Source organism: Nanorana parkeri, unplaced genomic scaffold (genome assembly GCF_000935625.1).
Source record: "Nanorana parkeri isolate BGI_ZX_2015 unplaced genomic scaffold, ASM93562v1 scaffold524, whole genome shotgun sequence".
NCBI classification, from domain to species: Eukaryota; Metazoa; Chordata; class Amphibia; order Anura; family Dicroglossidae; genus Nanorana; species Nanorana parkeri.
This window is the reverse complement of record NW_017306792.1, coordinates 951,349-968,824: the sequence shown is the minus strand read 5'-3', so window position 1 is coordinate 968,824 and position 17,476 is coordinate 951,349. Positions and strand designations below refer to the sequence as shown.

The 17,476-nt window shown below is 39.9% G+C and overlaps 1 protein-coding gene across 1 annotated transcript in view; it reads right to left on the bottom strand.

Annotated features, from left to right (window-relative positions):
* SIPA1L2 (signal induced proliferation associated 1 like 2) overlaps positions 1 to 17,476 on the bottom strand; it is a 130,754-nt gene that overhangs the window by 107,178 nt on the left and 6,100 nt on the right. Inside the window, exon 2 of the mRNA XM_018561436.1 lies at positions 2,553 to 2,686. Coding sequence (XP_018416938.1) covers positions 2,553 to 2,686 — 134 coding nt within the window. The remainder of the gene's footprint in view (positions 1 to 2,552; positions 2,687 to 17,476) is intronic.

The window sequence follows — 17,476 nt, the reverse complement described above, 5'->3', positions numbered from 1 at the left end:
TTCAGTAAACAAAAGAGAAATATACTGTAGAACCTAGCTCCAAAAAGTTACCTAGGTCTTACATTTCTTAGAAGTAAAGACTTGGCTCTTAGTTTTAAGAATAATATTAAGAGCTGAACACAGAAACAGAGTACAAAAAAATTAAATAGTAAAAGTAGTAAAGTAAAAGTACTGGTGCTATCAATGTGAACAAAACTATTTTTTCAAAAATTAAAACTGCAGTTCATAAAAATGTGATTTTATTAAATACATTGTATAAAAAGTTGCTAGGTAAGTTCCCCTACATAAAAACATTCATGTTACAAACTTTCAAAGATTTCCTTAAGGGACCAGACAGAGTAAGACATCCCAGAGCTGCATTTCACAGATTCTCAGAGCATGATATAAGGTGTATTGTGCTGCACTCTTTGTCAAGTTTGACCCACTCCGTCTCTTTACAGATGCTGTCCACCCCAGGTGTTATCTGGAATTGCTATATTTGTGTATGTCATTATGTATTTGTCAAGCACTGACATTGATGCAGCTAGGTAAGGAAGAACACAAATCTCAGTGTAGCTGTTGGGGCCCAGATAAGCAGGACATAGCTAAGAAAGAAATGGTAGAAGAGGTAATTTCTTGGATGCTGGGGAGGATAAAAAGATGTTCTCTAAGCTGCCTCTTGAGGATAACTCTAAATTTACTATATATTTAACAGACATGCCAGCAGTGACCATGGTGATGTTGAACTGTAATGGGAAGAAGAGATCAATCCAGCTGTAACCTCTGATTTAGGGAGGCTGGCAAGGATGTCAAGTCCTTGCTTGTCTGCAGGATAACAAATCCCATTATCAGTATTAATCATAGTGGTGACTACTGGGTAGCCATGCTTTTTGACCCTCACTTACATCAAAAATGGTAGAAGTCTTCAAAGCTTTTGGCAACTAAGGTAAGCTAAGATAATACACTATATATAAATTAAATTAAAAATCAATCATGGATAAACAATAGAATCAGGATAAAACAAACCAGTGGCTGCTAACATCATACTACTGATGGGCCATGTGCTTCCTGTTCCACTTGCTGCCACTGTTTTTGTTGATTAATGTTGCTTTACAGAAAATAAAAAAGTTATTATTAAAGGAAACCTGCTGTTCCCTGGCTGTCTCTAGCTTTAGTATTCTCTGAGTGACTCGCACAAGCATGCAGGAAGGGAAAATAGAACTATATATCTGCATTTTTGTTCCTAGTCAGTGACTCTGATGAAAGGGAGAGCCAGGCATCTAACATGTTGTTTTATTTTTTTTACTTTGTGCAATTCTGACACCTTAGCTGTCCTCTCATCTATCTGACCTAACATTCTGGGCATGAGTATTCACAACAAGAGAAAATGAGAAACGTTCAATCAGATGTGTTCTTTCATTTTATGCAAAACTAAATACAAATGTTGATGGCATCAGTAACAAGGACAATTTTCTTATCAGTTTTCTTTTGTTGAATTGAGATGAATAAGCTCCACTGTCTCTTAGCTCCAAAGAGTGCATAACAGTGTGACATAACAGAGTCACGCCATTGTCCTTACCTCTTACACTGGAATGGAACTAAAATATTGAAAATTTGCTTTGTTATAGAGAAAATGTAGAAATGTTTGTGCCTAAGCAGTATCCTGAAAATGTTCATTTTGTCTGAATCATATCATTGTACTTTGTGGCCCATTTCTGTAAATCTGCAGTGTAAGATCTAAGGCACTACTGCCTCTGATTGATATTTTCATAAGATTTAGATTAAGAGTTGGTGCTATCATTACTGTGCGGCTCCTTGTTCTCCTTGCTGGAGTTTCTGACATAAGGAAGCAAAAGCCAAGATGACCGCCTTAAAAAAAAAAAACATCAGCTGAAGGGAAACCACAGGCACTGCTGGTGTCTATTTTCTGCCTTTTCTTTTAGGCATAGCCTACAAAGTTCAATTCCTCTGTAACAACTTTGCTCCCTTCTCTGACAAAGGGTTCAGTTCACAAAGCTTTAACACAAGGGTACGGACCTTTATCTTACCCATGTGATTGTCATTTCGAAATCTCATGGGACATAACTGAAAATAACTGTCCCTCTTTGAAAATAAAGATTCTTATCCTGCTGTGTTAGCTTTGTGAATTGAGTCTAATGTTATGAATTCTCAGGGTTGGGAGACAGCTTGTGAGGTCAGATGACAGGACAGCAATTATCAAAGTTCAGGTGCCCTCTGACCCCTCACCATGCAGCTAATGTGTCAGGCTCATGCAATGTAATCTAATAAGGTAAACAAGGGGGCAATGTATTTTTTTACAAGTAACTTTGCACAGTTAATATGTTAAGATTAAATATTTATTTTTGCTTCCTTTAAAGATTTTCATACATGCACATGACCCATAGGCATTTAAAAATCACAGGTCTCGGGGGCGTGGCCAACTGGCGTACGAGATGGCGGCTTAAACCCGAAGCTTTCACCGGTCTCATCATTCATATACCCAGTCAATGGTCAGACACAGCAAATTATATTTATCTAAGGTGACAGAATCAACATTGTAAAATAATTATTACCTCACTGGTTCTGAAAGCAATTCGGTAACAGAAAGGAGACACTTCTTTTTCTTTGATCCCTTCCACCTTCTCCCTGCGGATACTGACCGCTACAGGTCCCAAATGATCATCTATTCCAAAGTAATTGTGATGCTCTAGAAACAAAAACATATCCTGGTTTTATATGCAATCTGCCTGGAAATTAAAGAGCCTGAGATTCAAAATAGTGCAGCACCCACATGGATAACATTTTTAATACATACCAGGTAAGTTTTAGTGAAGTGTAAAACAAGGTATCCATTCAACGGAAGATACAAAGAAAAACACACTGAAAACCAAAGTCTTTTTACTCTAGGTATTTTCCTTATGTTCCATGCTAAAAAAAAATTACATTTTAAAATATTTTTTTATCAGGTGAATATTAGATATTGCATATGGATTATTTGTATTTACCAACTGCAGCCAACAAGTGGATCACTATGCAAGAGCTATATGGTCAAGAAAGGATCTCAGTGCAACTGTTTACTAAGGGCCCATTCACAGCAGAGTGTTGTGCTAAGCACACATTACTGTGTATTTAGCGCATACAGCAGCACAATGTACCTAGCGGGCAGTACTGTGTGCTAGGTATGTTGCACTGCCATCCATCAGAATAGCACCCCAATGTACCTCCCGGTGAATGGACATTGCAGTGCAATGCAACGTGTGGTACCGCAATACCATGCATTGCATTGGCGTGTGGTGGAAAAACAATAGTTCACGCACAACTTTTTTTCACAAAAACGCAATGCATGGCATTGCGGTACCACATGTTGCCCGGCAACATGCGGCTGCTGAGAGGTCCTTTGGAGTGCCATTTAAATGGATGGCAATGCAACATACATAATGGATGGTACTGCATGCATAATGCGCTGTGTGTTAGCATGCACTAAACGTATGGTAATGTGCACTTAATGCAAAGCTCCAGTGTGAATGGACCCTATAAATAGACCTGAATATCAGACAACCCTTCCCATCCCTCTTGTTCCTAGCAGATATGTAAATTCACTCAGGCAGCCAAAAAGCTTGCAGGCACATTTGGGATTTCTTATACAAAAATCCACCATGCTTTGTAAAGTGAGCATTGTAGGCATATCCTGTAATAAAGATTTTTTAGGAAAATAAAGATGTGCAAAGATTATGTAACACCATCGAATATTCAAACATCTAAAAAAAATGACAAATAATAAAATGAGTTAGTAAGTATTACAGTTTCCATTGGAGACAATTTTGTACAAATACTGCTCACAGGCTGAAAAGATTTTCCACTATTGAAGATTCTGCCTTCCAATTTCCAAGGTAGTTATTTTTCCTTGTATTAGTAAAAAAAATAATACTTCATTCCCAAGTAAAGGAATAAAGAAAAAAAGTAAAAAATAAATATGAACTCCAGGCACAAAAACTTGTATTAAATATATTCCTTATTATCCACAAAGGATATAAATTCTCTTTTTGTTCACCAAATGCCTTTCCAGACCCAGATAATACCTTGTAAAAGTAGTGGTAACTTCATCAATGTGCTGAACACAGTATGCACAGAGAGCAGAGCTGTGGGAGGGACCCAGCAGGCGCTACCCACTACAGGAGGGGGCGGAACAAAGACCAGTCACCCTGCACCAGGACAGCAGCAGCAGTCAATGGTCTTTATTACAGGAAACTCCCACACAGAGGCAAATGCTGGATTACTGAACAGATCTAGAAGAAATACAAAAAGCACACCAAGATTCAAGTAAGAATGCACATGACTCTTGTATTTAGACCATACATTCCTATCCCAGAGTTAAGCTTTCAGTGTTCTCCTTAACCACTCTCAAGCTTTTCCAAACCTAACATGTTTCTATTAATTGGTAATTTTATCATTTGACATACTGTATGATGTTGTTAGCAATTGATGTCTGAGCATCTGAAAATGGGGCTGGGTGGAATCATGAAATTTGTATTTGTATTTTCTGGTTTTATTAAAACGAATAGATTTATTTGTGTGTGCGCAGCGGTTTTTGGTAGTGTTAGGAACATTGTTATGCATCATGCGTTTCCTTTTGTTTATGCATTAGCATACATTTTGATGCGTGTTGATGCGCGTTTTCAATATATTTTTGAATTTAGAGTTAATAGGGGTAACATCCACTGATCAAAGCTTGTTAATACCTGTTGCCAAGACATCAAAAATCATGTTATATACCTTTTGATGTATTGCCATTGACTTCAATGGGCCTCCAGATGCACTAAAACAAAGAAAAAATCAGATCATCCAAATTTTTTAATATTGCTGCACTGCACCGCTGAGATGGGAACATACACTATACAGTAATATATTGGTTTACAAGTAACTTGGTTTGAGAGTGTTTTGCAAGACAAGCAAACATTTCTGAAAACATTTGCCTTGATATACAAGCAATGTCTTGCAATAAGAGCAACATTTTGTAGAAAAGCACCTGAATAAGGCTGTAGCAGTGCGAGCGATGAGTCTGTTTAACAACAATGCAATGTCACATTGGATAGATTCCTTGTTAAGGTTTCACAAAATGAAAAAGATTCCATTGAGTCAAGAGATAGCAGTGATTCCGTTAGTGATAGTGAAAGTCGTCCTGCACAATAATCCTCCTCTCTCTTGTCCCCCTCACAGCAGCCACGAAGGTACCGGTAATTGGTTTATTTTTCTTTATATTTTGTACAGTATTATATTACAGTACAGTATTGTAATCATTTTTATATGAATATTTTTGGGTTGTGGAAAGAATCATCTGAATTTCCATTATTCCCTACGGGGAAATTCACTTTGATATACAAGCGCTTTGGATTACAAGCATGCTTCCGGAACGAATTATGCTCGTAAACCAAGGTATTACTGTATTCTGTTTTTTGGGGGTTTTACGTTCATTTTGGCCAGACCTACATTTTAAAAGCATTTATCTGAGACTGGAAAAATTCTTGTCATACAACTTTGGAGTAGTCTAAGTGTTCTAGTAATATACGTATGTTTCGATATGCTGAATGTACAGTATAATACATGTTATGCTTCATAAATTAATCAGAAGATCTATGCAAGCAGCATCACCTGATTGTTCTCATTTAACATGTACGTAAACAGCTTTGTGCCACACAAATTCTCCTTCCATATACAGTAACTGGAGTTCTAGTGTATGTGTGTCTGCTGGGGTATTTGGATCCGGGAATCCATCGGTGGTAGTTTTTGGCATGGGCTTCCATTTCCAAGAACAACGAAATACTCTGCAACTACCCTTAAAAAAAATGATTCGCTACAGCAAGGGTGTCAAACTCAATTTAATCGAGGGCTGCATCAACATTATGGTTGCCCTCAAAGGGACTGTAAGACTATATAAATGTATCTAATCTATCATAATTGGCTCTGCATTTGATTATCACTGGTTTTAGTAATAACTTAATACCTAGATCTGAAAGTAGAAGTCTAGGAAATGGCCTGGTGGGCCGGATTCGGCCCCTGGGCCTTGAGTTTGACACATGTGCCCTACAGTATATGTCTCGTCATTACCCAATGTTACCACTAAACCTCCCTCTAACTTCCATCACTCCATGTGGCAACATTCACCAGTTTTGTGAAATTCTAATCAGGATAGCTGCTGGGAAATCAGTTCCCATTCAGGCACCACCCCAGAACTACATCTCCCAGTGTTGTGAGCAGGTTCTTAAGTGTCAAGCAGCAGAATTGTTTTGCTGGGAAATAAATCAATGTATGATTGTGGAGAGGGGCAAAGAGGGGTGGAGGGATTTGGCGAAGTTCTAATGTCAAACAGGCAGGGCTGACAATGCTGGTTAGGACATCAGTGCAACAAAGGCAACCCTCAGCTGTACTGAATATGTTTTTTTTATTATTTTGCCCTTACCACCCAACACTTTACCATTGGTTAAGTGACGTCACATAGAGTTGTGTTTGTGTGAATAACTATTTGAATTTGCCTGTTTTTTCCTGATAAGTGTTTTCATTTATACATTTTTATCTTGAAAGGTTCCCTCTAACTCTCAGACAAGACAAAAAACACATAACACATGTAAAGCTGCCCACACACCTTACAATTTATCTGCAGATTTTCTGTGGTCAGATGGAAAAGGTGCAACAGATTCCTCCATCTCCACTTAACTGTGTGGATGGAGTAATCAACACCTGAGCCAATCTGTTGCACTTTTTCCATCTGACCACAGAAAATCTGCAGATAAATTGTAAGGTGTGTGGGCACCTTAATAACAGGATATGCCCACTTAGTATTTCGTTAGTTTAACATGAGCTCCAGAAGTTTAAAACTTCAGCAGGTTCTGTTTCCTCACACATCACACTTTTTGCATCGTTCCCACAGACTGCAACAGCAATCTATACAGGCTTTTAAAATTACTAATCAAGACATCCTAAACCAAAATATAGAGATATTATTTGAAAGAATTCAAATTCTGCCTGTTGACCTCTCCTAAAAGTAACATGGGCCATATCCAGCTAGAAAAGCAAAACATTCAAATGGTGTGTGTGTGTGTGTATGAAACTTGACAGCTACAATAAATTAAAGTATCCTGCACAGGCCCTAACCACACGTGTACGGTAAAACATAATTAAAGTGTATTACCCAAACTGTTTTTTGTTTTTTTTAATTTTGGATAGAGTAGGGAAGAATTAGAACTCCTGTCAGGTTTTACTGTCATTGGAGAACCTGCTAATGAAATTCCTTCAAGCGTATTTGAACCCAAAAGCAAAAATTGTATATTTTCACCTGATGATCCAGCTACTAAGTCTGTTATTTTTTCATCTTCCATTAACAGATCAACTTGTCCAGCAAAATGGCAGATAGAAAGTTGAGATACACCATTTAACATTGTCGGGGTGCTTCCAATTATCAACTTTTATTCATATAATTCAAATCTTTATTGCAAAAGGAAAAAAGAAACAACATAATACGTGTTTACTGGAGTTTCTGCTTAAATTTGTTAGTCAAGTCCATCTAACACTACCCTCTCCACAGGGTGACAAAGCTGCTGTCCAAGGGTGGCTCCATTGCTTTTTTTATATAGAGTGGAGACACTCTAAGACAGGAAATGTGTTACTGGCTGGATCACCATGGGAAAAAAAAGAAAAGAAACAAATGCAGCCACCACATTTGAGGAGGTGCAATAGATTACTTTTTTTCAGGGTTTAGATACCCTTTCACTTCCTGTCTGTAACAGCAACACAGACAGAAGTAAAAAATACTTTATTTAGTTAAATAGGGGAGTGCTAGAACCTATCCGCTTTTTTTTGTCTGTTTCCCCCTTCACTTCCTGTCTGGTAGAAGGTTGTCCCCAGTACAGAAAGTGAGGTGAATCTCTCTAACAGAGCCCAGGATAGAGGTAAAACCTGACAGAGGTTCTAACCTTTCCTGCTATCCAAAACTAATTTTTTTTAAATTGGGCATTACAATAATACTTTACAATAATAGTAATCTAACAGCCATGCTTTTAATTACAGTATACACAAATACCCATCAGATTCAGCACTCACTAGAAACATCAGACCCATATTCCTGAAGGCCTATCGGCCTCCCAATCATCCATTCTCTGGGTAATCGCCTGTAAAAACAGCAGATCTTCCTCCTCGTAGCTCTGTGGTCACTCTTGAGCTCCACGACAATACATCTCCATAGGATTACAGCTTCAATTCTCCAGGGAATTTCCACCTCTCTTCCAGTAGACTGGGCAGGAACTTAATAAACAGTCAATAGACTCTGTGACTGTGTATCAAGTTCTTGTCCAATATATTGGAGGAGAGTTGGGAATTCCCCAGTGAGTTGAAGCTGTAATCCTGTTGAGATGTATTCGTGTGGAGCTCAAGAGTGACCAAAGAGCTAGGAAAAGGAAGATTAACATGGGGCGATTACAAGGAGGACTGATGATCAGGAGGTTGTAACAGAGTAAGTGTAATGTGTAAGTTAAGGTCTGTAGGTATTGAACATTCAGTAATTGGATTTGGGTAGATAACTGGCTTAAAGACCGTATTCAGAGAGTGGTGATTAATGATTCATACTCTGAATGGTCTACCGTTGGTAGTGGTGTGCCCCAAGGTTCAGTGTTGGGACCCTTATTTTTTAACCTACTTATAAATTATATAGAGTTTGGGATTAAAAGTACCATTTCTGTGTTTGCAAATGACACCAAGTTATGTAGTGGAATATAGTTCCTACAAGTTGTCTCCAACCTGTATACAGACCTTAGTGCACTGTCTGATTGGGCATCCATGTGGCAAATGAGGTTTAATGTTGATAAATGTAAAGTTATGCACTTGGAAACTAAAAACATGCACACATCATATACTCTAGGGCAGGGGTGTGTAACTTCGGCCGTCCAGCTGTGCTTTAACTACAAATCCCAACATGCCTCTGGGAGTCATGCCTGTAACTGTCCCTCTTGCAATGCCTCATGGGGCTTGTAGTTTCATAACAGCTGGGGGCCTAGAGTAGCCCACCCCTTCTCTAGGGGGGAGTACAATTGGGGGAGTCAATGATCAGGAAGGATCTGGTAGACCATAGACTCAATAATAGCATTCAATGTCAAGCCGCAGTTTCTAAAGCAAGCAAAATACTTTCTTGTATAAAATGGGTCTAGACTCCAGAGATAGAGACATAATCCTGCCCCTGTACAAAGCATTAGTGAAACCTCACCTGGACTATGCAGTTCAGTTTTGGGCACGAGTTAACAAAAAGGATGTTGTAGAACTGGAGAGAGTGCAGAGAAGGGCAACTAAACTGACAAGATTCATGGAGGAGCTAAGCTATGAGGAAAGATTAGCTGACCTGAATTTGTTCTCTTTGAAAGAGGGGATTAAGGGGGGATATGATAACGATGCATAAATACACAAATGGCCCATATAGTGAGCTTGGTGCAAAATTGTTCACTTTGAGGTCACTGCAAAGGACAAGGGGGCACTATTTGCGTCTTGAGAAAAAGAGGATTAACCTTTGCATACAGAAAGGCTTCTTCACAGTAAGAGCTGTGAAAAAAAATTACCACAGGAGCTAGTTCTAGTTAGCTGAATTTAATTTAAAAAAAAAACTGGATGCATTCCTAAATGTATAGACTATTACTAGATATTAAGATTTTATAAGTAAAATAAAACACCAAAGATTGTTGATCCAGAGAATATCCGATTGACTGTGGGATCAGGAAGGAATTCCCCCATTGGAGCATATTAAACCATGCTTTATAGGGTTTTATGCCTTCCTCTGGATAAGCTGTGGGTAACTGTGGGGATAGGGATCTGATTATGGAGTTTTTTCTATTTTTTTTTTCTCCATAGGTTGAACTTGATGGACTTGTGTCTTTTTTCAACCTGACTAATTATATAAGTGTTTATAGACCTTCAGAAATGCTTCCAGTGAGCACTGAATCTGACGGGTATTTGTGTGTAATTTAAACCATGGCTGTTAAGAGTTCTATTATTGTTATCTTATAAACCAGGAGTAGGTGGATGAGCTGCGGCTTGATGTCAATATTCACCAACTGATACAAGTTGAGAATAAGTATCAACTATATACAAGTTGACATTCGCAAACTGCTAGATAAACTTTAATTTTATTTAAAGGAGAACTATAAGGTGAGTGAAAATCACTCATCCTCATAGTTCGAGCAGAACTGTGACAATGAAACTGTCACACGTCGGCTCAATAGATGGCGCACTGTCGCTCGCTCACTTCTCGATCATCTCACTGCAGAGACCAGCGACTGTCAGTCACGGCTCCCCACAGGGATTCCCCCCCTCCCCGCTCCGATCCTCCAGCGTTGACTGGAGGAACGGACGGGGGAGGGGGCGGATACAGCTGGCTCTCCCTCTAGATAGGCAGAGCCCGCTGTCACTGGGAAAAACACTTACCCCATAATTCTCTTTTAAGTAAACAGTCTTAAACATTGTAACCAGTCCCACTCTAAAAGCACAATAACAAACAAAAAGGACAGTTAGGCTCCTTTCACACTGTTCGATCAGGAGGGGATCAATGCATGGATCAAATGTCACTGCTGTGACATCTGTCTCTGTCCAGTTTTTCCTCCATCTTTTTGTGTAGGAAAAAAACTGAAATGACTGGACCCCATGCCAGTCTATGGGCAATTGGATGTACATGGATGTGTGTCAGTTTACATTAGACTACCCCTGATCCAGAATGATCAGGTTCGCCAAAGGAGCACTGTTCAGTTTGCTTTTCTGGACTTGGCCAGAGTCGGGGGTAAATAGGCATTTGATCGGTCCACCTGAAAAACTGACAGACGGACCTGATCGGACTGCCCGTCTGAAAGGAGCCTTAAAGTTGAATCCTGAAAGGAGCCTTAAAGTTGAACCTCAGGGAAATCGTTAACCATGCAGAAAATACCTATAAGGGAGGTGTTTAAACTGCCAAATAATTGTTATTTCTGTCCATTCAGTCCTGAGATTTACACAGCTCTAATACACAGCACAGCCTTATGTGGCAGGAGACTTGACTTTTCTCTGCTACGGTTAGGTAAAACGTGCAGGTCTTTTCCCTCCACCAGCCTGTGACTGAACAGTGAAAACGGACAAATTCATCTCTCTGCCACTCTTCTCTTTCTGCCAACATGTATGTTCCTTGATATTCTAATTATATAAGTGTTTATAGACCTTCAGAAATGCTTCCAGTGAGCACTGAATCTGACGGGTATTTGTGTGTAATTTAAACCATGGCTGTTAAGAGTTCTATTATTGTTATCTTATAAACCAGGAGTAGGTGGATGAGCTGCGGCTTGATGTCAATATTCACCAACTGATACAAGTTGAGAATAAGTATCAACTATATACAAGTTGACATTCGCAAACTGCTAGATAAACTTTAATTTTATTTAAAGGAGAACTATAAGGTGAGTGAAAATCACTCATCCTCATAGTTCGAGCAGAACTGTGACAATGAAACTGTCACACGTCGGCTCAATAGATGGCGCACTGTCGCTCGCTCACTTCTCGATCATCTCACTGCAGAGACCAGCGACTGTCAGTCACGGCTCCCCACAGGGATTCCCCCCCTCCCCGCTCCGATCCTCCAGCGTTGACTGGAGGAACGGACGGGGGAGGGGGCGGATACAGCTGGCTCTCCCTCTAGATAGGCAGAGCCCGCTGTCACTGGGAAAAACACTTACCCCATAATTCTCTTTTAAGTAAACAGTCTTAAACATTGTAACCAGTCCCACTCTAAAAGCACAATAACAAACAAAAAGGACAGTTAGGCTCCTTTCACACTGTTCGATCAGGAGGGGATCAATGCATGGATCAAATGTCACTGCTGTGACATCTGTCTCTGTCCAGTTTTTCCTCCATCTTTTTGTGTAGGAAAAAAACTGAAATGACTGGACCCCATGCCAGTCTATGGGCAATTGGATGTACATGGATGTGTGTCAGTTTACATTAGACTACCCCTGATCCAGAATGATCAGGTTCGCCAAAGGAGCACTGTTCAGTTTGCTTTTCTGGACTTGGCCAGAGTCGGGGGTAAATAGGCATTTGATCGGTCCACCTGAAAAACTGACAGACGGACCTGATCGGACTGCCCGTCTGAAAGGAGCCTTAAAGTTGAATCCTGAAAGGAGCCTTAAAGTTGAACCTCAGGGAAATCGTTAACCATGCAGAAAATACCTATAAGGGAGGTGTTTAAACTGCCAAATAATTGTTATTTCTGTCCATTCAGTCCTGAGATTTACACAGCTCTAATACACAGCACAGCCTTATGTGGCAGGAGACTTGACTTTTCTCTGCTACGGTTAGGTAAAACGTGCAGGTCTTTTCCCTCCACCAGCCTGTGACTGAACAGTGAAAACGGACAAATTCATCTCTCTGCCACTCTTCTCTTTCTGCCAACATGTATGTTCCTTGATATCACATAAGCACTACATGACAACTGAGTGGCTCATTGTGCTGCTTCACCCTCTCCTAAGCTGTACAGTGGACTGCAAGACATTGACACCAGTACTTTCACTGTTTGCATTTGTTACAAAAAAAGTTCAGCCTGCAGCTAAAATTCTTTTCATTTTGCATTGAGTAAATAATGGTTAAAACTCCTGTCAGTTTTTTTGCCATCTGTGTCCCACTTTGTACATTTGCCTTCACTTACTGTCCTGTAGACACAACAAGAAGCTACAGGAAATCTCTTTAAAGTGAGGTAAATGTCCTTCTATTCTTATTCTGGAGACAACTCAGAATATTGGATTTTCCCTTACTTTAAGTCCCAGTGACTGCGATAACAGTGGACACCAAGACAAACAGAGAGAGTAGATCTCCCTAATGGTGACACAGCCAGAAAAAAACCCTATGAAAGGGTAAGTTTAAGAAAAGAGTTTATAGTAAAGTCAGTCGTATAGCTCTAATAAAATATAATACATTATTCATAAATTGTAATAAAACAGGACACTTCAAATAAACTCTACACCAACATTTACTATCTAAATGTAACTGCCATGATTTGCATGAGACATATACTCTGTAAAGCCCTGAAGGTCTATGTTTGAAAGCATAAATATTTGATAGTGCATGTTACACGGCTCTCATGTTTGGTGGAGCTTAAACACATAAGACAGAAATGATCTCCGGACAGTATGATTATTTTTTCGCTGAAACCATGCAGAAAGTTTGTAGTTGAGTGAAACCTTTTATAGGCTCACTTCATTTATTAAGGATGCAATCTGTCGGGACCTTATGTTCCTTCCTCAGGCATTATATGATTTCCCTGAGGAAGAGACATAAGGTCATGGAGGCCTGCATCTTTAATAATTTAAGTTAGGCAATAAAAGGTATCACTTTAACTACAAACTTTCAACATAGATTAATGGTTAACAAGGTACAAGACTCTATTACTGCTGTGTATATACGGATACCACGGTTATATTATCTCATTTATGCTTTTTGGAGTGATACACCATACTTTTGCCCCATTCCAGCCTAGAGTGTAAAATACAAACTCTGAATCTCCATACCACAAAATAGTTCTTCTGTGTTTGGTCTGGCAATACCAGTGTGCTTAGCTTTAAAGTTGAATAAATATTATACACTAGGGATTGGGCCCACTGTGTATTAAAATGTCCTAGAATGGACTATTAGTCTGCTCCTCTAGTACCATAATAATATTTCTGGAGTTAAAATCTTAATATTGATCATGAAATGGGAAACAACTGGTAGATGTTGAAATAGTCTGACCACTTGCTATTTCCACTTTATCCCCAGAGATTTGAAATTCCCTACAAAAGTGCTACAAAAAAATAAATGATTTTAAGTTGGTCAAGGTTGTATTTGACAGAAGAGTGTAATTTTATATATTTATATTTTGGTACATGATGGATAGACTTTCTTTTAAGAGACTTGCTTTAATGTATGAATAGAGTATTGTATTTTACGGATCTAAAGGTTTGACTCTACTATAACCTCTTTTCTACTTTTACCCCTTTGTAGCCTTTAAAGTGGACCTTTCAGTAAAATGCAGGGTCCACATATGCTGTCTTGGCCCTTTCCATTTGTAAAAATCACCTGATGTAAATAGGTGCAAAACGTGGAAATATAAACTATGTTTTAGCATTCAGGATGGCAAAATGCAAAATATAAGTTGATAAAAAATTTTAAATGTATCAAGAAATACAAAGGGGTTTATTCACAAAGGAGCCAAAAGGATAGCCATAGCTTCGGCTAATCTTTCAGCTCACTTTGGTGGCTGGAGCCAACCAGCTGCTGTACGGGCTATTCACAATAGCCTGTACATCAGCCGAAGGCAGTCGAACAGTTTAGATGAGCCGAACACATATCCTTCAGGTCGGCTGAGCCGGTCACAGCCGAAGCGGGGAGGACGGTCTGCTGAAGCAGACTGTTCTCACCACAAATGTAAACAAAAAAAAACCCACCGTGGGGTCCCCCTCCCAATCCATACCAGACCCTTTAGGTCTGGGAGGAAACTGAGCAGGGACACCAAGTTAAAAAAAAAGTGTGTGGGGTTCACCCAAAAATCATACCAAGCCCTTTAGTTCTGGTAGTAATTTAAAGGGTAAAACCCCACCCTCAAAGAGCAAGAAAAAAAATGTGGTGTCCCCACTAAAATTCCCAACCAGACCCTTAATCCGAGCACAGGCCTGGCCGGGCAGGAAAGGGGGGGCCTCCATGCGCCATACCAGGCCACATGCCCTCGGGATTGGGTGGCTGCTTTTATAGGGTCCTCCTTGGAAAAGCACCTTGTCCCCATGCTGACGAGGACAAGGGCCTTTTTCACCACAAACCTGACCCGGTGGTTGTGGGGTCTGCGGACAGTGGGGTTTGCATTAGGGTACCCCCTTTAATAAAGGGGCACCCAGATGCTGCCCCCCTTGTGAATGAGTAAGGGGTACTTGTACCCCTACTCATTCAGTAAAGGGTTAAAGTCAAATGTAAATAAAGAGACCACACTTATAAAAAATGCTTTAATTTAAAAAGAAAAACACAACAAAAGTTTTCAAACTTTAATTAAAACAAATTAATCCCAAAAATGTAATCGACTAAAGTAATCCAAGGGCCAATCACGATGCACAGTGTTGTCCGCACTGCCGCAGACCTGTCAAATTTGTATTGCAAGTCCCGGCCAAATAAAAAAAATGGGCGTAGTCGGCAAATAAGCCCCCCTGCCCGCAGACCCCCACAACCACCGAGTCAGAGTTGTGGCAGAAGAAGCCCTTGTCTTCATCAGCATGGGGACAAGGTGCTTTTCCAGGGGGGATCCTGGAAAAGCACTCACCCAAAGCCAAAAGGCATGTGGGCTTGTATGGCGCAGCTGGAGGGGTGGGGGGCACTCGCTCATCCCCCCCTTTCCTGCCCTATTAGACCTGTGCTCGGATTAGGGTCTGGTTGGGAATCTTAGGGGGGACCCCGAGTTTTCCCCCCCTCTAAACTAAAGGTTCTGGTATGGATCGGGAGGGGGATCCCGCGCTGTTTTTTAAATTTCTTTCTTTTGTTTAAATTTTTTTATTTTGCTCACTACCTCTGAGGTAGTGAGTAGAATAACCGAGCTGTTCGGCCCCTATGAGAAAAGTGGCAAATGGCAGCGAGTGAACTGCTGATGTTGGATCGACTGAGTCAGACTGGTTCTTCACTTTGGCTCAGCTGAACATGCTCAGCATGTTCGGCTGAAGTGAAGGAAGCCAGCCATGCTCAGCTAAAGTAAATAGCCGAACAGTATTCGACTCCCTTCACTTCGGGTGCTTTCAGCAGCTTAGGGAATAACACCCAAAGTGTATTTATAAAATTTATAAAATAGATAAATATATAAACGCAGGGCTAGTTTTATGAACAAATAATCAACTACAATTAAAATGGAGACCATGCAGCCAGTAGAATTAGGACAGTAGTGGGAGCTCCAGGGTGAACTAAAGAAAGACATAACAAGAAACAGCGCAAAAGGCTTTCATAGTGTAGTAAATTATAAGGAATTAAAAAAAACTAAATTGCACTCACAGGAGAAAAACATCCTGTGGGCAACAGAGCATTCACTGCTCGCATTGATAAAAACAAATGGACCTTCCAGCCTCTACCCCATGCCCAGGCCACAGGCACAGGGAACAGAAAAGAAAAGATCATGTGGATTACGGAGCAGCTGAAATCTCACAAAAAGATGCTTTTGCAATGCACTGAATTGCCTTCTCATGAGATCTGGCCTGCTCTGCATTTCCCAAGATAGTGATGTCATGCCTAGCAATGTGGAAGAAGGGGGTAAGATATATTTTGCACTCAGTAACATCGGGTGATTTTTAAAAGAAAGAAGGGGGCCCAGACAGTTTATGAAGATCTTGCATTGTACCGCAAGGTCCACTATAATTGGAAAGGAATATAGTCATCTTTTTAGTATTGTTTATTTAGTTATTCTTTCATTCTTTCAAAAAAGATTAAAAAAGTTCTGCCTTTAATATGTTTTAGCAATATATGAAATTTAAAGCAGCATTACTTATCAATTTAAATAAACCAGCTCTACTTATCCTCACACTGATTAACAGTGAAAAGGGAGAAAAGAGCTTAGGGACTGTAGTGGTTAAGAATAAGGTAATATAAGAGAAAAATGGGAAAGAAAACAAAATCTGGAATAACAAGACAGTCTGGGAGTTTAAATTTGACATAAAATATACAAATGCTCCCTCACTTAACTTATAGTACGTGTAGTATAATGTACAATGGACTACTTCCTAGTTTCACATTATTATTGACCTGGATCCCCAAGGCCACTATTAATTCACAAACCTGGTTAATCTACTATCCGACCTTTCTTGATCTCTCAGACTTATTAACTTATCAGCTACATGTCCCTGGGTATTGGCTCCAATACTTCCAACTACAGAACTACTATTAATACGTATAAGAAGACTTCACTTTATAGGCAGTACACTGCATTCAAAAGATTGAGTCTACACCCCTCTGAACTTACACAAGGTATCTCTTTGCTCTCCTAAATCCTACTTTTGGTACAGTGCTTCAACCACCCGTACTTTACTACTTCCGAGTGGGAGGGAGACTTCACTCAAACACTAATTGAAAAGGATGTCAGTAGCTCACAGAGGGTTGAGAACTAAATGGATTGGGTTAAGTGGCGTTAAAACATAAAAATTGTGCTGTTGTGCTTCTATTTGAGATACAGTACCTTGACTGCTGAGTGAGACTAGAGAGAATGACAGGCCATATCCATGACCGTCACCTCCACTGCAAAAACATTTTGGACACTAATTGATTTAGGAATTTATAACTCACATGCCAAGATTCTCACCATTCAGTGGTTGGACTTGACCTGGACTCTTCACATTGGCCAACCTGTACGCCTCTCCATAGACATAGTATGGATTACTGCATGTTGCATTCCCTCTCCCACTTTTTTTCTTCCCGCCACCATCCTTGCTTTTCTTCTTTTTACTTTCTGTCC